The 19,840-nt window shown below is 38.2% G+C and overlaps 2 protein-coding genes across 9 annotated transcripts; one reads left to right on the top strand and one right to left on the bottom strand.

Moving 5' to 3' along the window:
* Positions 1 to 9,483, top strand: LOC131302049 (uncharacterized). Of its 3 annotated transcripts, none has more exons than XM_058328632.1 (14): positions 1 to 269; positions 647 to 767; positions 4,202 to 4,263; positions 4,382 to 4,469; positions 4,569 to 4,630; positions 4,707 to 4,803; positions 5,034 to 5,606; positions 6,312 to 6,983; positions 7,069 to 7,230; positions 7,329 to 7,430; positions 7,520 to 7,603; positions 8,119 to 8,290; positions 8,433 to 8,475; positions 8,846 to 9,483. In XM_058328632.1, exons 2-14 carry the CDS (start codon positions 669 to 671, stop codon positions 8,991 to 8,993), a joined length of 2,364 nt encoding a protein of 787 aa, XP_058184615.1. In that variant the 5' UTR covers positions 1 to 269; positions 647 to 668; the 3' UTR covers positions 8,994 to 9,483. The 3 variants fall into 3 exon arrangements, with proteins under 3 accessions (XP_058184615.1, XP_058184608.1, XP_058184623.1); XM_058328625.1 differs by lacking the exon at positions 1 to 269 and adding an exon at positions 373 to 420; XM_058328640.1 differs by lacking the exon at positions 1 to 269 and having other exon boundaries at positions 439 to 767.
* Positions 9,484 to 10,344: 861 nt separating this feature from the next.
* Positions 10,345 to 19,252, bottom strand: LOC131302066 (uncharacterized). 6 transcript variants are annotated; one of them, XM_058328652.1, is made up of 13 exons: positions 18,810 to 19,252; positions 15,247 to 15,542; positions 14,674 to 14,747; positions 14,104 to 14,263; positions 13,994 to 14,018; positions 13,771 to 13,860; positions 13,423 to 13,594; positions 13,259 to 13,332; positions 12,713 to 12,782; positions 12,352 to 12,423; positions 12,138 to 12,277; positions 11,868 to 11,941; positions 10,345 to 10,629 (listed from the first exon to the last, which is right to left on the bottom strand). In XM_058328652.1, exons 2-13 carry the CDS (start codon positions 15,437 to 15,439, stop codon positions 10,571 to 10,573), a joined length of 1,203 nt encoding a protein of 400 aa, XP_058184635.1. In that variant the 5' UTR covers positions 15,440 to 15,542; positions 18,810 to 19,252; the 3' UTR covers positions 10,345 to 10,570. The 6 variants fall into 6 exon arrangements, 5 of the variants coding, with proteins under 5 accessions (XP_058184635.1, XP_058184657.1, XP_058184650.1 ...); XM_058328674.1 differs by lacking the exon at positions 18,810 to 19,252 and adding an exon at positions 17,491 to 17,514; XM_058328667.1 differs by lacking the exon at positions 18,810 to 19,252 and adding an exon at positions 15,766 to 15,910.
* Between the last annotated feature and the right edge of the window lie 588 nt (positions 19,253 to 19,840).

The following is a 19,840-nucleotide window of genomic DNA, read 5'->3' on the forward strand; positions in this document are numbered from 1 at the left end:
CCGTCACCGCTGACGCCAGTCGCCCCTTACGACTACCCCATCTCCTTACGACCAGACCAGAACTCGAGGGTCTGTCCAACAACAGTATCACGGTTCATTCCGATCACATCAAGATTAGATCTCCTTCCCCTGTATCCGCGGGCACCCTATTATTATTCCCCACCTCTCTCTCTCTCTCTCTCTCTCTCTACATTTCCGGAAAAAAGAAATCACTCCTTCCCCAACGTTAGCTGTTCACAGCCTTCGTTTCCCAAACCCACCCCGATCAGGTCAGCCCCTAGTCTTCCAATCTATACATACAACGTACCTTTACATAACTATATTACTACTAGCTCTTGAATTTGTATATGTATCTGTATCTGTATATGTATCTGTATGTACTCAACACTCAAGTTCGATAGCTTGATCCCCTCAGATCTGGTACTCTGCAGAGCTTGTAATTTGGATCTATCTTTTGTTGAGTTCACTGTTAGTTAGGCAGTTGTTGTGAAGTTTTTTGGGCGTCCAGGCCAGCTTACGCGCCCAGACTAATCCTGGGCCCAGTCCAGCAGTTATTGTGAATTGGGTTGTGCTGTTTTTGCCTATTTTGATTTTAGGCGTTGGATTGAGTTGGATTCATGTGTTGCTTGTGTTGGTGATTGTGAAGGTTAGGGTTTTGATTGGGGGAAATGGCGAATAGGATAAAGGAAGATGAGAAGAACGAGAGGGCTATACGAGCTCTTCTCAAACTACCGGATAATCGAAGGTGTATCAACTGTAACAGCTTGGTATGCTACTTGTTGCCTTTTTTTTTTTCCTGAACTTTCTGTTGTCCGCTGAGATGGAATGAACCTGCTAATATGCCCAATGTCAAAGACTTACCTCCGTGGAAAGGATGATTAATTTAGATGGACATGCCATAACGAAATTGAGTATCCTATGAATCCAGGATTTCATTACAATTCCCCAAAAGAGTGGGGATCTCATAACAGAATTGAGTATTGTGTTAAATAGTTTATCAAAAAAACACAAAGCTTTTATCTGTATATTTGCACCTTGGACCCGACCTTGGGTGATTAGATGGTTGATTTTTTTGGTGTTTGGTTGTCATTAGAATACAATTGCGTGATGAGCCATATCGACGAGTTGTTGTTCAAACGTGAAGGTAGAACAACTTAATTGTCGCTAAATTTAGTTATATGTGTCATGAGTTGTATGATTTTCTATTGAAATGGAAAAGGAAAATGCTTTTACTACTTTGGAGCTTGAATTTGGAACCCTCGCTGATTGCATTGCCAAAATTGATGTTATAGGTTGTTTTTCTCTGCATTTTTGGATTAAGTTGTCGGTGTTAAAAGGTTGAACTTAGATGTTAAATGCGGTATTTGTGGGATGAGTAATTGCATAGGTCCTTAAAATGGAAAGTAAAATGCTTTGATACTTTTGAATTTTACTTTGAAGCCATAGTGATTGACATTGTAAAAGCTGTTGATTTAGAGGAGAAATTGGGTGGCCTTCTTGATCATGCATTTGTTGTTTCCTTCCATTGCAAGATGGTTAGTTCATACATGTTGCTTTGTGGTGAGTGTTATGCCTATTAGCCATTGAGTTGGTTCACTATTTAAACATGCTCACCGTTTTACATGAACTGGTGTATATGTTGCCGTGCCGTGCACATGCATGTCCTGTTTTCTGTTTGTTTTCTACCCTAATATGATGATAAGGGGAACCACTGTAGCAATTGAAATGTAGCTCCTCACTGCTTCCATCATTAACCCATGGGTTTATCATTAGCTAGATATAGGTTGGTTTACGCTTCATGAAAATTTGCTCAAATTTGAGTTCTCATTGTAAACCAATATGATACTGTATTAGGTGTGTAAGTGGGATCCCTAGTGGTCATAACTCATAAGATCTGTTCTTCTTGTTTGTGGGAAATGCCAATCAGGGATCTGGCAAACAGCACGAGTTAGTAGCATAAGCTGCAATAGACAACAGTTAAACTAGTTGGTGATGAATATAAGTTTGTCATCACATTCCTGTTGACATTATACGATTGATATGTGCTTTTGTGTCTTTGATATTCTCATCCCCACCCACTACTTCATGCTTGATTCATACACAAATAAAGTCATGCTCTAACCTCCAATGCCTATAAGAGATGTGTCTAGAAGTTTTGAAGGGGTACTTGCTTGTTGATCAAGAATTAAGGAGGGAAAGATATAGGTTGAATAGTTGATGAACATACAAGGTTTTTTTTTTTTGAACGGAAGAAACTTTTTATGTATTAGCTAACCTCCCAAGAGGCATCATCTTTACAAATCCGGGAAAATTGGGGATGGGGATTACAAATCCAATCTAAAGGGATAGAGCCCTTCAAATGAAGAGATGCTACCTAATGAGCAGCCCTATTGCATTGCCTAGGGACCCAAGAAAATGAACAAAGCATAAGAGAAGAAAGAGCTCGAATATCTTCAATAAGAGTTGAGCATTTTCTGTTGAGCTACCCAAGAGGTCGAATATCCACAATCCCAAGGGGGAACATTTTCTGTTGAGCATAAGTGGATCACAACTTTGTTGTCACTATCAATGATAGCATTAGAAATTTGGTTTGCCTCCAAAGCTGTCGTGCCAACCTCACTGCTAAGGCCTCGTCTTGAAGCACAGAAGAAGCAAACACCATAGGAGCCCGTCCATCTAGCACTCTGCCTCGGTGATCCCTTAAAACTGCAGCAATTGCAGCCCTTTGAACTATACCACTGATGCTGGGTTTTCCCCATGTCTATGAGCCTACTGATTTGTCACCCGACTCACCCCTCCTTAAAAAAATGAATATACTAGTTGGACGCGACACTGCAAAGTGGCACCTAACCTCAAGTGCAATTAATGAGAAAAATGAGCAGGAGCTTTTTTAATTTGGCAATTAATAACTGTTTCCCCTTTGAAGGGGGTCATTATAAGAGATTAAGAGTAATGACTGCATTGGCATTATTTTTTCTCATATTAATATGCCATTTAACTGTGTCTGGTGTTGTACGTGTGGGACTTCAATTATTACGGAAATGAACCTATATTTGAGTGTAGTTTTCTTGCTGGCCATGTTACATTTACAGTTCTCTTATTTCAAGTGTTTAGTAAGGATTCTGGAACATAAAAGACAGTATATGTCTATCTTCATATGGGAATTTGAATAACCACAAGCTCATAGTGTAATAGGGTGCATATCCGACTTGATGTGTTCAATATCTTTCTCGTATTTACACTTTGCGCTGTCCTGTCAGAAACATATACTTCACAGTCACACTTTTAATAGTCCAACGTAGGTTGAAACTTGAAAGCTCTATATTTCCTGTACATGTAGTTATTTCACTGTATTTTTGACTTTATGAAGTGTTAGAATCGATACTTGATAGCATGCTTTGAAAACTCTGCCAACTATTAAGGCAAATTTTGGAAAGTTTATCGGCATCTTAAACCAGTAACATGCAGAAGTGCTGTTTTTTTCCTTTGTATAACACCAAGCCAATTTTCCATTAAGTTAATTTAGTCCTTGAAAATTTAAGTGTTGGACTTCTTTCACTTTACTTTTTAACTGTTTTTTTTTTTTAATAGAATTGATTCATGGGCTCTGTATTCCAGTGTTTTTTTTTTTTTGGTTGGATAGGATAAACCAAGTGACGTGAGTTGCCCTTTTTGGTCCAAGGAATCATAATCATAATATAGCTTAGAACTGCGAACTCGGGAGATCCCTATGGAGTGCAAACAGCTCTTGCCAAAGCAATGTTGTATTTGAAATGGAACTCTTCTCATACTCTGGAAACATGGAGGATGTGCTAACATTTTGTCGTATGTGTTGTGATAAACTTTTTGTTTCAGACATGATCGATATAGTAGGAGCATCCAATGAAAATTCGTTAGTGAATAAAAGTAAATATGTTGATAGTAAGAATATCAAAAATGGAGAAGCATATGTTTTGTGAGCCAGTATAGATGCTGTTGCAAAATGGATGTACGCTTTCTAAGGCCAATTGTCCATTGGTGAACTTTCCTAGTATTTTCTTTGGATGTTGTTTTTGTTTCAAGGCATCGAAATTTAGAAGTGATAACTGTGTGATGTTGATTTTATGGACTCTGTACTGAGAAGTGGTTGATGGCTATTGCTCTTTTCGAGAACAAAAATGGATCTTGCAATAGGTTTAAAATATTTTCTTTTGCAAAGCAGGGACCGCAGTATGTATGCACAAACTTCTCAACATTTGTTTGCACAGCCTGTAGTGGAATACAGTAAGTACTTGTATTTATGCTTATTAAAGAGGAGACGGATGTCATGAGGGGGATATATATTTACTATTGTGTAATAGATCAAATGCTCTTTTATTTATCATCTCAAAACTAATTTCAGTCGGGAGTTCACACACAGAGTGAAGTCAGTCTCCATGGCTAAATTCACTTCGCAAGAAGTTAGTGCCCTTCAAGGAGGGGGAAATGCGGTATGAAAATATCTTACATATTAATAACTTAAATTGCTTTTTGGTTGATTGACCTTCCTGATTTTTCATAACAAATTTAGCAATGTTTCATGTTAACAGAGTGCAAAAGAAATTTATTTCAAGGAATGGGATCCACAGCGTCATTCTGCTCCTGATAGCAGGTTATTACTCGTGTTTGGGTTATTCTGTTATGCTTTTCATGCAAAACTGTGGTCTGATTCGTACATTTGATGCTAGTAATGTCGAGAGACTTCGGGACTTCATTAGGCATGTCTACGTGGATAGAAGATACACTGGTGAGAGGAGCTTTGACAAACCTCCAAATGTGAAGACGGTACGTGAACACCCCACCCCAGCTGGAAGAATTACAATATTTTATCATTAGTATAGGAATAAGTATTAAGGTAAAAGAAAAAAGAAAAGAAAGGAAGCACATAGACCAAGAAAACCTCCTCTCTCTCGCCCACTCTCCATTTTGAAGTAGTGAGTTGATATTTTTTTAGCTTGCTGAGTTTCCTGTACCGTGGTTTACATTGTTCAAAAAGATGAATTTTTATGTCACAGGGTGAAGGAGAGGACTCCTATGAAAACAGGAGAGAAACATATCAGGGTGGGTCTCGAAGCCCACCATATGAAGACTCATACGATCGTCGTTACGGCGACAGACCTAGTCCAGGTGGAAGAAGTGATGATAAAAATTACAGAAGTGAGTCTCGAAGCCCACCCTATGAAGACACATACGAACGTCGGTACAGCGACAGACCTAGTCCTGGTGGAAGAAGTGATGATAAAAATTACAGAAATAGTTACGACGAAAGAAGAAGTCCAGGATACGATCAAGAAAGTCGGCAGTATGGTGATTTTAGGAAAAGTCCTGCTCGTGCTGGGGTAGTCAATGACTGGAGACGGGAGGAGAGATTTGGCAATGGAAAGAGATATGATGATGGTAGAATTTCTGATGGAAGCTCCAAGATTGAAGGGAAGTCACCTGAGGGCCAAAAGGATGTGGATGTGGCCAGTCCCCCTATAGTCCGGCCTGTTAGAGAGATTCTAGGGGAGAATGTAGTCCCCCTTAAAATCATTGGACCTCCAAAAGCTGATGGTGCCAAGGCTACTGATGGTTCTATTAGCGTACAGGTGAGGAGGCTTCTTTCTTAGGCAGCTTCAGTGTGAATATTTTCAGGGTTGCCTCATAAATCTCATGTTCTTATAAACTGGTTAATTGTGGTTCTTGACAAAGTCAAAATTTGATTTTGATGTGTTTGTTTCGACAAGCACAAAAAGATAAAATAAATAAGTTTTTCATATGTTTATGCATTTCTTATATTGTCAGTTTCCTTTCGTCTCTTTTGAGATGTTTCCAATACCTGCAGTACACAACATGACAGGGACACTTCAGAAAATATTTTATTTATTTGCATTTGTTCGCAAAATGCATTTTTGTTGAGTGAAAATATAAAGGAAACGTAACAATAGATTAAATTTAAATTAAAAGTGAGCCTTTATTTAAAAACTTAAACATGAATTAACATTTTTCCCTTAATTCTATCAAAAACTAATACTACCATGCATAAATCAGTTAAGGAAAATAATTTCATCATCTCAACATTTCTAAATAGGTCTAAATGACGAGAGATTGATAGTTAGAAGGGTGTATCCAATGCCAACATGGTACTCCACCTTTCTAGAAGTTTCCATGCTGCTTACTTCTTAGTTTTAGAACTCAGAATCTGTTCATCTTAAATCCATCTCCATTTGGTTGATCAAGTATTATGTTTCCATTCTTTTTTGTTGACTTTTCCCTGCAGAGAATAAGTAACTAGTGGGAATTTCTTATTGCAGAGAACTGGATCTTCCAGTAGCTTGGCATCCTCTAATGTCAACCCAGCAGAAATTAAAAATGATATAGGAACCTTAATCGATTTTGATGCTGTTCCTGAACCTCCTGCAATTGCAACAGTACCGCAAACACAGCAAACCGTTACAGCTCAATCGGTTGTGCAGCCAACAGCTTCATCCAATGCTGAAAACTGGGCATTTTTTGACTCCCCCACCGAGGTTAAAGTAACTCAAGCTCCTTCCAATGCAAATTCACTGGAGTCGGTACTTTCAGGATTTTCAGTTCAAACGACTGGAATACCTGGTTCTGGGGTTATATCAACAACTGCGCATGTGGGAAGCATGTCAGCATTACCATCTTTTAGTAACTCATTTGGTGCACCCGTAGGGCAAATGTCAATGTTACCCCCTGGCAGTAATCCTCCACCAGGTACTGCTGTAAACAACTTGACCATGTTCCCCCCTGTTAGTGCTCCCGTAGGGCACGCGTCTGCATCACCCTTTGGAGTAGGTGCTCCAGGAGCAACTCCTGGACCCATGTCAGCAATACCATCAAATGGTGTTAATTCCATCGGGCAGTGGCCTCCTCAGCAACATTCTTTATTTCCTGGTTCTGGCATTCAGCCTTCTGCGCATCCATTCAGTCCACTGATTAGTGGGCCTTCAAGCCATCAGGTGTGCTCCACAACCAAGCTTTCTGCTTCAAATCATAATAGCTCTTTCATAGGACTCTTAGAGATTTTCTACGCAAATTTTGCAGCCATGGAATTCATCTCTTCCAGCAAATACACAAGGGCCTTATAGTATGCCACCTACACAAGCATTCCAGGTTGTATCGAAATCTGTCCAGCAGGTTCCTGGTGTGATAAACCAATCCGCCCCCCAAGAAGTGAAGCCTAGTGGAAGAAATGAGCTACCACAGGTAATTGGGTTTGTTATTTGCTTCATTCTTTTCATTTGCTTCGTCCATGATGGTTTGTTATTGTTTTTCACATCTTACATGTATCTCTTTGTCTGCAGGATTTATTTGCTCCTACTTATCCATCTTATGCACCTCTTCCAGGCTGGCAAACTGGTCCTCCCCACGGGTTTGGGTTCAATATGCAATATAATACTCCGATGGTATCGTCTGCTTTGGTTTGTATTGTTTACTTACCTCACGACATTGACATGAACCATCACTCATTGCAAATGTTGCTTGTTTTTCACAGCCCATGCGAACTTTCCCACAATCATCACAATCAACTAACCCGTTTGACCTGAACAACGAAGCATCGTCAGTACAAGCTCCAATTGTACGTCTCATCTTCAAAAAGTTCCAACAATATTCTGAGCAATTTAATTCAAATTGATTTGATCCCTCTAGTCTTTGGACTCGTTTGGTATCATTTGGAACAGTTCTGCACTGAACATATTGCAGAAATGGAAGTTCCACTGCTTCTTGGTTTGCAAACCGATTGGTACTTATATAGTTTTATGCTCTGTTTGAATTTGTGGTTGCTGTTTGAGTTTGAATCTTGGAAAGAAAAAGCGAACAGGAAGTTGTAATCAATCTTTTTTATGTGTTAATTTGGATAGAAATACCCAAATTTCTTTTACGATTGCAAACTTGGAGATGGCTGACTAGTTTTTGGTTAATCTTTCAGTAACAGTTTAGCACAAAATAACAAGATACCAAAATATGTTATTGAGGTTGAATTTTGTGCATTGATTTCGTCTCTATGAACAAAGTTATGCAGTTCCCATTCTTTAGTAGTTTACTTTGCTGATGAATGTTTTAACCAGGTTTAATGTTTATTTGGTAATGCAGTTCCCTTCCATGGCCCCCTTGCAAGGGGCGCTCCCAAACGTGGCAGGTCCAGCAGGCTTATTGCGCACTTCTAGCCTTGATACCCCTTCACCAACATGGATGCAATCCCAGTCTTCTTATCTGCCTGGGATGCCTCCACAAGCACCATCTTTTGCGCCAGCAATGTCTCCCAGTAATATAGCATCTCTTTAATACAGTTAATTAGTATTTTTTTTTTGTGCATGTATATGTGACCTCATACATAATTGTATTCCTTACAACATTTGGCTATAATTGCTTCCAAATGTTTTGATATTTTCTTTAATTGCATTCAGGTGCATACATGGGGCAGCAGATCCCAAATAACTTGCCACCTAGGTAACTTCTTATCTGCTTTACCTTTTTCATCTGTGAATATTGCATCATTCATCGAATAGACAGCATTTCGTTTTTTTGCGCGCACAATTAAGAAATTTTGGTAAGTGATTGCATTTTCTCCACACACTCTGTTAAAGATGTCCATTCTATTTTTGTCTATGCAGTTTGTTTTGCCCCTACTTAGTTTGTGTTGTGTATTCTGGTGTGCACTTTTGTGTCGTATATTTGTTTTTCCAAAACGATTCCTATTTGCTACTGGAGTTACGATATCAGAAGTTTTCAATTGCGTGGTCCTTTATATTAAATTATGTTTTACTGGGAACTTGTTTGACCGCTGTACTTACAAATGTGTTTGGGTAAACCTCTGCAGGCACCAAACAATTGTGGGGTATGGCGGTGAGGTAGCCGCATTTGGATCCACAAATCCAAACCAGCCGATTCAGCCGCTGAGTAGAATGTATTCAGCACCTGCTATGCCAAATTCTTTCAACCCTGTCGGAGGGAACCCATTTGGATAAATTGAAAGGTGATTGCCTTTTTTGTCTCCATTTTGGGGCATCATTTTATTGCCCCCTTTCGAGTGCCGTTGGGTGGAAATTTTGGGTTTCCTTTGTTGTTGTAGATTAAGTTAAATGATCCAGCCAAATGTGATTATCGCTTGAATTCCTGGGTAAGGTTCAGTTATCCTCATTGGCCATGTAGAATTAGTGTGTTATGCTGGAAGAAAATAGTTTGGGTGAGAGAGGTAATCGTGAAGCAGTATATAATTGCAGGGTCATCTTTTTAGTTCTCCATCGGGTGATCTGTACTGTGCCTTTTCTCTCCAGAGTTGTATCAATTTTTCCATTTGTAAGTTTGTATGATTTCGAAATTTTCTTGATGTGAGGTCATGACGTTAGTGTTTTTGTAAGAGTGTTTGTAAAGCATGTAGTTTGTATTTGTAACACTAGTGGTATTGATATTGATAATTATATATTAAAGTTTGAATAAAACGGCTGTTTCCTCAAATGTTGTGTGCCCTTTGAAGCGGCTTTTGGGTCATGTGATCCAAATTCGGGAGGCTTTAGGGTGGGTTTTCCCTAAAAAGTTTGTTTATAGCTTAAAGATTTTAGATAACGTTGCTGAATGTTTGGAATCTTTTGTTTTTCTCTTTCCATTACTTTCTACGACACTCGTGCCAATGAAAGTGGTCCTTGAAGCATGTTGGTGGGCCAACTTTTCTTCGATCGTTTAAGTCCCACGCGGGCTTCATTTGAGTACCCATGGTTCCATGCAGCCAGATGGAAACCAACAATAGTACAGCGTTGGCTCCGGTGGACCAGTGGTATCTCAAAGGATTGAGTAGCAAGCAGAGAAAAAACTCCATTTCCTGAGATATTTCCTAGGCAACAGTAGAACGATAGTAGAACCCAAAACTCTAATGTTCTTTGGGTTACACCGGAACAAACAAAAGTTGATTCATTTCACCTACAATGGTGATTTCATACATATCCGAGTAACCGAGTTCATGCAACACTCCCCTTACGTCCCATTTTACATTTCTATGATGCTTCCGAAGTGCTGCAGTTTTCTAGCTTGACTGGAACAATGTACCAAAATGAAATTGCGATTGTTGGTAGCAAGCTGCAATTTTGTAATACTGAAGAAATGTTCCCATTTCCTAGCTGACTGATACAGTCAGTATATTGTAATGAACTTTTGATCGTTTGTGATGAGCTAATTTCTATATATATGAGAGAGAGAGAGAGAGAGAGAGAGAGAGAGAGAGAGAGAGAGAGAGAGAGAGCCTGACTTTTTTCAATGAGGTTCAAGGACAAACTAATATTCAGGATCCCACAAATGTTCCTTCAGAAGAATTTGTACAATCACTGAATGAAATGCATGTCTAGTCAACATGCAGTGTGCAAGGCTACAAGTACAGGAGTGTTCATTATACATTAGGGAATTGAAACAGATCAGGTCAAATCTAGCCCTGAAAAAAGTATGCCTAAAGTTCTTTGCCTCCCATCTGCTGAGACCCAGTTCTTCTATGCACAACACAAGATTGAGGACAAACTTGGCAAAAAAAAAAAAATTATTCCTCAAGAATTCGTAATTAAACTGATCCAGCTGTTTGTCTGCTTTTCCATACACTTGGAGCTACCTGCATCCATGCTGCAAAGACACCATTTTGCTTTAGCAATGGCATTCAGAAACTTGTACATGAACTTTATACTACTTCAGAAGGGCCACAATAAAGTTGTAAGGGATTTACCAACAATGGAAAGGGAATTCTAGAAAACCAAAGAGATAAAGTTAGGGCTGTCAGCCCCCAGGGCCCAGGGTTAGTCCGGTTGGTTGGTAGATTTGCTCTCCACAATTGACAAAAGTTTAATTCTTGGGGTCAGGCTTTAAGAAAGTAATTTCTTGTGAATCCCCTAGTTTCAGCATGGATGGTCTGTCTTTGATTGGACTGGGAAGGGGATTAGTCAGGGTGCGCGTAAGTTGGCCCGGACACCCTGACCGTTGAACCCCAACCGTTGAATGAGGAAAAAAAAAGGTTACCATATGGTCACACGTACTGTGTTTATTTGAGTAGTGTAACATTGGTTAAGAAAAAGATGATTAATTTTGTTCACTGGACTAGGGTGGCAGATACATGCTGGGGGATATAGTATTCCATGCAAGTGGTACACTACATTCAACGATTTTGGGAGATACGATATCCCATGGCAACATATATATATATATATATATATATATATATATATATATATATATATAGATGTAAACGGACACCACCAAGCACGGGAAATGAAAAGGTGAGGGAACATGTGGGCCTGCATGTTTTTTCACATCCGCTCGAAGGGTATATACCTTATATCATGTCTCAATACAAAAATATTTGCAAACAGAGAAAAAAAAAAAGTGAACTATTTTGATGCAAACTATATAAACTCATTGGACGAGAGTGTGATGTGTACCATTCAAAAAACGTATCCTACAAAATGTAGTGGCCTCCACAGTGTCACACAATCACATTATCAACCACCTGACCTAAAAAGGCCGGTGAACACAATCGGACTCCCCTTGTATATATTCCCAATTCCAACATGTGTTTGGATCATGGAATTCTGTACCAATTTATAGAGAAGATGAAAACATGACGGAATACAAGTAGTTGCTTTATCAGGTCACGTCGGGTAAGCTAGTTTGTCGGTTTTTTCTTCGTTTTTGGTTAGAGTTGTCACTCTTTCAGCCATGTTCAGGAAATCATACTCTTTTTCTTATTCTCAACGAAGTTCTTACGTTTTCTTCAAAATGGATAGATAAAAAGTTGCAGACACACCCACACATGCTCAAGTTTCAATAAAATGTATAGGGTGAGATATGGGTTTTTGCCAAATACTTACCATAAAGACAAGCAGCCAGCAATTCATTCAGTATTCTGACCCAAGTGCTGGTCCAACCGACATCAATTGTCCACCTGCACATATTTAGATAGATTGTTTAAGGAACCATCTCCTCTCTCAGCACAGTTTTCGATAAATTTCCTCCGCTTATTACTCCCATCTCTCTCGCTCTCTCTCTCTCCATTTAGTACCTCGAAAACTTCCCTCAAAACATTAACCAACAAGTGCCTCCGTTTGAATGGAAGAGTTCTGCCATATACAGGAACTTACTTTTTCGTGGTATGATGACTGTTCCAACTAATGAGCAGCATTGCAAAATACATGGCTCCTGTGGCAAAAACAAAATGGAAGAAGCCAAAACCATATGGTACATCGTCTTCAGACTCTTTCTCTTTCACATCCTTCGTAAACTGCAACTTTTGATGTTAGATATCTCTCTCCCAGAAGAGCTGAACTGTAAACGAAATATGTTCGTGGGAAGTACCTGAAAGCATTGGGAATCGATGCCTGTTGAAAACGTCGCAATAACGATTGCAAGAACCGCAATAACAAAGCTCTGTCAAGATTATGATATCCACTGTCATTCCATGGCAAAGTTACAAGATTCTCTTTATTATAAAAGATGTAACTATTTGGCTTTCTGGTTAACGAGTGAAAAGTAGTTAAATTGTATCCGAAAAAAAGGTAGACGTCCTGAGAATGAAATAAGTTAGACGTTGCTATTTAACCAAATGCCATTCTCATGAATAGAATTGTCAAGATTTGACAGTCGCGATGCATATTCTTTTGCTGCCAACACTAAAAATGACCAAAGTGATGGAAATTTGGAGAAACTGAGACATTACTATGATGGAAAGCCAATCTGATTTGGTTGCAGCTTCAACTTTCTTGATGCACTTTGAGTCTGGAGGTTCGCTGTGAAACACAAATATGTAATTGAGTTTTGAAATAAATTGAAGATGAACAAGTCAACAAAAAACAATTTTGCAATGCTAAGAAATCTAAAGATTTCAAAGGTCACTAAAGATTGATTTCTCACGCCTAATGGGTAATTCTTTTACTTACCAGCTAGACTTTCTAGTTTCCACCGAAGAAAATTAGTAACTAAGCAGTGAGTTTGCGTATGAAAGAAGAGAAAATGCTGAGGAAACTTTCATTTTAGAGTTGACATTCTTCTTTGAACAATTGCTCACAGTTTAGTCTTTTGAATTGTGTCTTTTTTGTTTTCTTGACAAGTATGTCTTCCACAGAAATAACACAGTTCATAGTTTGGGAATTATGTTTCGGTTCATTCGATCTTACATGGGAGGGTAAAGTTTATGAAGATCGTAGGTTTCATAAGCCGTGAACTAATAAACATCACAACATGAGTAGAAAATCAGAAAACATGCCTTCTAATGGCACACCAGCAGAGGAAAACCACATAAAGCCCCATAAACCCTGGAGTCAAGAGGCCAGCATTCACCTGTTTCAGGCAATTCATATACGTATCCGTATGTAAAATTTATTTCATGACACAAAAGAACTGGAACTTAAACTAAAGATCAAAACGTACTTTCGGGTGGAGCGAGATACTGGTCATGAATTGGAGGATTGCTAATGTGAAGGTGATGAGGAAAATGTTCAGAAAGCAAGATGGCGCTGGGGCATACCAAATGTACATCAGAATGATCCCCATTATGCAAACCACGTACGCAGTCGTTGCAAGTAACATCCCATGAATTCGGCTGCATTGCAAATCTCACTGTCATTTTGGTCACAATGCCCATACGAATTATAGTCGGACAAGCGGTACATAAAAAGTGTAGTGTGGTTTCAGAAAACGAAAAATATCAGGTTTGGGGGAAACTGTCTAGCCCAACATTGTTTTCATTTGCATATTTCCAAAGGAGAAACGATTTACCATTTGTCTTCATTTTTGTCCGATTGACAACAATCGTCAAGCCATTTAATGAAACTGATGATGCTTATTAACTGAATCACTAGGAAGACCCTGGAAAAGAATTAGCAAAATGTCATAAGCAAAAAAAGGCCATATCTCTAACAAACGATTTCTTACTCTACTTCCACCACAACAAGCAATAGGCATGATTTGAAGCCAAACATAGAGGAGGAATATGTCATACCCGGCACCAAAATGTGCTACGTCCCCTGCAAAAAAATGAATGCATCACAAGCATGATCGAAAGTTGAAACCATGACGTATGGACGCTTTTTGGGGACTGAATACACTAACCGTAAAGTCGAATAACAGTTGAAGGAACAAAAAAGGGAACCACTGTAAGTCCAATCATCAGGAGAATCTTGGCAGACCACCATCCGGAATGCCATAACTCTCTAACTACATTCAATTTTGAGGTACCAACCGTAGAGAGAAACATTATGGAATAGAAAATCTAATGTACTGTTAAGGCTCACTCCAAACGACCAGAGAGCTGGGAAATTGTAAGAGTAAAATCAAAGATAGAGTTAACTTATGGAAGCTGAGCATGAGCATTCATCATTTAGGGTTCTATTTCATTATGTGTCTTGTGAACAGACATAAAGAAAATTTTGTCGGTCTTGCTGTTTTTGATAAATTTCTTTGCTTGCTTTTTTAATCATAAAGAAGATTTGTTTTCCTGAAATGGCTTCTTATATCCTTTTCTGTTTCATTTTTGTACAAAAAATCTGATCTAGATAAAACATTGAGATGAAGCTTTCCTAGAAAAGGTTATTCCTACGATTTTCATTCTGTCAACTGTCAACAGTTGCAAAGTAAGATCAATGCCAAGAACTAAACTAGTTTTTGGAGTTGAAAGGATACAAAACATCCTAAGCTCACACGCAAAACGCCTTCTGTACCCAAACATTCTTTGCCACCTTCGCATTCCTTGAGTCCTGTATTCAAATCAAACAATGTTAGAGGGCCATGACGATATGGTGTGCACTTAAATGTATAAGAAGCTTCAATGGAAGATAGACAAAATCAATGGATCAACGTCCTAGAGCATCTCCAATGCCTGACCATTTTGTCAGCCAAAGCCAAAAACTGATCATGCTCCCAAGAAGACCTCTCCAACGGCTTGCCATTTTTTTCAGTCAAAAATTGTCCATTGGGTGAAGCAATGACAAAGGTAAATTTCCCTGAGACAGTGTCTGGATCTCACCCCACACATCAGGGAGGACGTCTGGTCTGGTCGAACGTAACAGAATATGGCTTTGAAACTATTGGACCAGTTTTCTAAAACAACATGGAAAAATAATACTATAGCAGGCCAAAAATGGATTTGGCTATGAAAGTTCGGCTCCAACTCCTGGAGATGCTCTTGATTATGACAAACTGAATATTCTATTTTTAAGTAGCTAGGCATTTGAATGAAAAATGAACAAATCTTACTTTCCATTTCCTTCAATGCTGTATGGCCATAATCACGAACAGCCCACGCAAGCAAAGTTGCAACAAGAAACATTAAGCCGTAGACATATCTAGCCATCCATGGGTTGGAGCCATACCAGAACTGATTGAACCAAGAGCCCTTCTTGAACTTGGCATACCGGTCAATGGTGCTGTTTGCTGTGGCATCATCCATTTTCGCATCACTTTTCGCGATTATCTTCCCATTACATACAGCTTCAATGGAGGAGCAAGGAAATAGTTAATGGATTAATTCCACTTTTCTCTTTTTGTTTCAACTGCAATTCCAAAAAAAAATGGATATGTTTAGTAGGTCATAACTCATAAGGGCAGTGTTTATTCCAGTTGGACCAATTTAAACTGTTAAAGACAGTATCCTCTGAAAAGCCAAAACTGAAAATTGGCTACTGTTACCCTCAACTAACTATTTCTGGGTAATGTGCCTTCATGCAAACAATATCATCCATGTTACAATTCTTGGTTTTTCATTGCAATACATACCAGGCTACAAGAGAACCAGATCAGCTCCTCCCACGGTTAGAAAAACCGGCATTATGTATCGTATCAGTCCGTTAAGTTAATGGCATCTCTAAGAACGAGTCCCAAAAGGCACCATATTGCCGAAATTTGGGAGCTTTATGGTGCTTTGTAATGGTATCGGCCGTTAATATCAGTAATGTGCCATAAGGGCTTTACCGACAAAAAACACAAGCAACTATTTTTTTAGATCGGGTATTTTTCATATGTTGTGCCAAATTTGACAAAACGCAAGTCTCCAGTTACCGCTATCATTACGGTACAATTGTTACACCCGAAATTGCTTCATTGCCAACACCACCTTTTTTGCAACTACAACCTCTTTTTAACGCCTTTTTTTTTTCCCCCACTTTTTAGTAGAAGTGGGTGACTAACCAAATGTGAAATGAAGATTGTTAGAAATGAGAGAGAATCAAGTTAGAAAAACTCCAAAAGAGTAAGTACATACTCCTAGTAAGGAAAATTACCAACAATCCTAAAGTATTAGCTGACCAGCGTTAGTTAGCACTTTTGTTATGCTGCCTAGACCATAATTTAATCCACCTCTAATGCACTCTCAGCATGGCAAACAGAAATCATGGGAATGACCAATAATGCAATCAAGGAAGAACAATAGTGATTCAGCAAAATCAAAAGAATACAGCTAATGAAAGTGATATGTCTGCACTTTTTGTGCACATGGCTCCGACTGATGGATTTGCCGGGCTATGGTCTCTAATCAAGTACTCCTAAAATAAGTCAAAAAAAGGACAACAATACCCTTAGGCCATGTGAGGAAATCATTAGCTAGTTGTTTTCAGGATTTGTTTAATTCATGAGGAATGATGATTCCCATGAGCTCTCCTTTTGAACTATGAAGTTTTTTTTTTGAAGAGGAACTATGTAGTTGATGCAGAGGGAACTATAGATTTCTCAAGCATCAAGTTAGCATCTCTCTTACGTACACTGAAATGGTTCAGTCAATAAACAATGAAAAGAAAAGCAAAGTAGCTTGTCGACACCTCTAAACTCTTGGGGTGAAAGTATTTTACGTAATGGATATATACCCTGAAATACCCCCTCGACTCTTGGTCAAATCATATGTTGAAATGGAGGAGGTCAATTTAGTGAAAAGAATCGGTGATCTTGACAATTTGGAGGAAGACGTGGGTTTGGAGGATGATGAGGACTTTCAGGATGGTGCCTCTTTCTCTCTGGAATTTTAATTCCATACATTGGCAGTTTTGGTTGTCGGTTTTGTATCTTTCGATTTTGGTTGTCGATTTGTTGTTCGGATTTATAGTTGTTTTTTTTTTGTTAGTGGTTGTTTTGGAGTTAGGCTGTTTTGAGGCTTTCGTACTTCTTGTAGTGTTTTTGGTTGGTTTCTTGTTTTCCACTGAGTATGGTTCTCTGGTAGCTTTTACGTGTGCCCATGATCCTTTTATTCTTTGTAATCATTTTCAAAGATTAATAAAATCTTCTTTTTCTGATTAAAAAAAATTCATACTACAATTTTGTTTTTCTACATTCTAAACCAAAATTCTAAAGCAAGACACACGTTATTTGATCAGACACTAATAGATATTTGGATCAACTTTTGTTTTTTTTTTTGCTTGAATCGCTTAAAAGTCAAGCCATAAAATGAATGTTTTTTATTATCGAAGTAACATACCCAAGGTGGATTGCACAAATTTGAGTATTTTCACATACCTTTTAGGTGGGTAAACAAAATAACATCCCACACAAGTCCTAAAAAAACAAACGGTTTAGATCATCATGGTGAGATCCTATATGAATCCCAAATAAAATAGGTAATGTTCATCTTATATTTTTGTGAGTGAACAAAACATCCTTAGATATGTGCGTATTTGTGCAAGGGAACGAATTATCTAAATAATGTTAATTATTTATTTCAAGTAAAAACTAAAAATAAAAAAAAGTCGAGCCAGGGCCGTGTCCCCATTGGTCCCAATTTACCTCCACCACTGATAATCGGTAGGAAGTAGGAACACATCAAGTCTATATCTCACTCATTTTATGTATGACATTTTTAGGGGGGTTTCGTCGGGTGTCGGGGACAGTTTATGCGTATATCGATTAGTTTTTTCTTCAATTCGGTCAAAGACAAATCACCCACATTTAGATTATGAAATTTACAAGAAATTACTTCCTTACTGTTTGATTCCACGAATCGAACTCCTGTAACGATCGAATATATCAACCAACTGGACTAGAAATTGGCAGAGCAAACCAACTAAAATTGGGTGATCGGAAAGGAATCCAACAATTTCGCAGTAATAAGATTCCTCTGGAAGCGTGTACGTAATAATAGCAACCAACAGTCAGAGCGTACCAAAATTCGAGTCCCACCAAACGAACTTTACCCTGAATTGCCGAACAAAAAATTTGATGTAGGTCGTTTGACCGTTGTACCCCCAAATAATGCATTAATTTACATTCTCCAACATCATCGCGAACAAGAGGTTCAACTTTTTAATGATATAAAAAAAAAGAAGATTTTGGCCGTTCAAATTTTGATAATCACACTTCAATTAATATTTGCATTTTAGTGATCATGTTATCTGTATTTTGAATAAACAAATACAATAGAGTGTGACTATTAAAAAATAGAGTGTCAAAAATAATTACCTAAAAAATAAAAATTTTAACTCTTTTGTAAAATATGCCAATGAAATTTTGTAAAAACGCACGTATTCTTTTTCTCGAAACACACGCACAATTTCAACTCAATTACCTATACATGCATGAAGATTAGTTACTAGTAAAACCACACATATTCGGGGTATCTAAATCAACTTGCACACGCGTTTCGGTTTCATTATAATTTGGAATCTAATTCCCATACATTTGGTGATCGAACAAAACAAAGCTCGAATGCTAAAGAAGGATCAAATTTGAATCATTTTGCAATGCAAATCAAAATCATAAACAGAAATGAGAATGCGAAGAGACAGCGTTTGTATGCGAATGTGATGAGATTGAATTTGACAAAAAAAATAAGAACGTACCAGGAACTCGAAGAAGCTGATCATGTAGATCTAAAACAGGGTACTTTCCTTCTCACACAAGAAGTTCCTCTCTCTCTCTCTCTCTCTCTCTCTCTCTCTCTCTCTCTCTCTCTCTCTCTCTCTCTCGCACTGATTCCTTTTAATGGCAATGGAAAAGGATTGGGGCAATAAGAAACAAAGAGAGATTTTCAGGCTTTCCTTCTCCTTTGCTCTTTTGCTGCTTTTTCTTCCTGATAATTATATAAGTTCATACACCACCACATGTGTGTGTATATGCTTTGGTAAATATATAAACTCCTATATGAGAGAGAGAGAGAGAGAGAGAGAGAGAGAGAGAGAGATTGCTTTTGCTTTTGAGTGGTTTTAGCTTTTTGAAGTCGTTGCTTGGCTTCCTTATTTTCCCGCCGGCAGGCTTTCCGTTTCCGCTTCAGGTCTTATTATAGTATCTTCCAAGATTTAACTATCCCTTTCCCTTTTATATTTCCCTTTATTTTTTTTTTATCCTAATTACCTTCTTTTTTTTTGGCATTTTCAATTTCATGAAAAATATTGTTTTTTTGGGTCAATGAATATGATTGTTTTCATATTCGAATAAACCAAATGAACTTTAAAAAGAAACTAATAAAAAGAGGATTATATTTATGACTTCCAAACAACTATATCAAATATAGGTATAGCATGAGAATAGAAGAGTACAACATCAACCACGTCATAGTCCACAGTAACCAAATAAAGCATTATAGCGATCAACCATCGATCTTGGGGTTTGCCCAATGGTCGCGTGAGGACTAGGGTTCAACGAAGGAGTAAATTCCTATGAAAAGGAAGTTGGCCATCCTATCCTTTGGGAAAAAAAAGTGATCAACTCCAAACAACCTAAGAAATAACCTCACAACTGTAAACAAGAATTAAATCAAGGAAAATGCTTCAGAAACATATCTTGACAGAGATGTATCTATATATGCAGTTGTCTGATGTGTGTGGGGCTCGTATGTATTAAATTGTTGTAGTCACATATATTATCAAAGAAC

This window comes from Rhododendron vialii, chromosome 1a (assembly GCF_030253575.1).
Source record: "Rhododendron vialii isolate Sample 1 chromosome 1a, ASM3025357v1".
Classification (NCBI taxonomy): domain Eukaryota; kingdom Viridiplantae; phylum Streptophyta; class Magnoliopsida; order Ericales; family Ericaceae; genus Rhododendron; species Rhododendron vialii.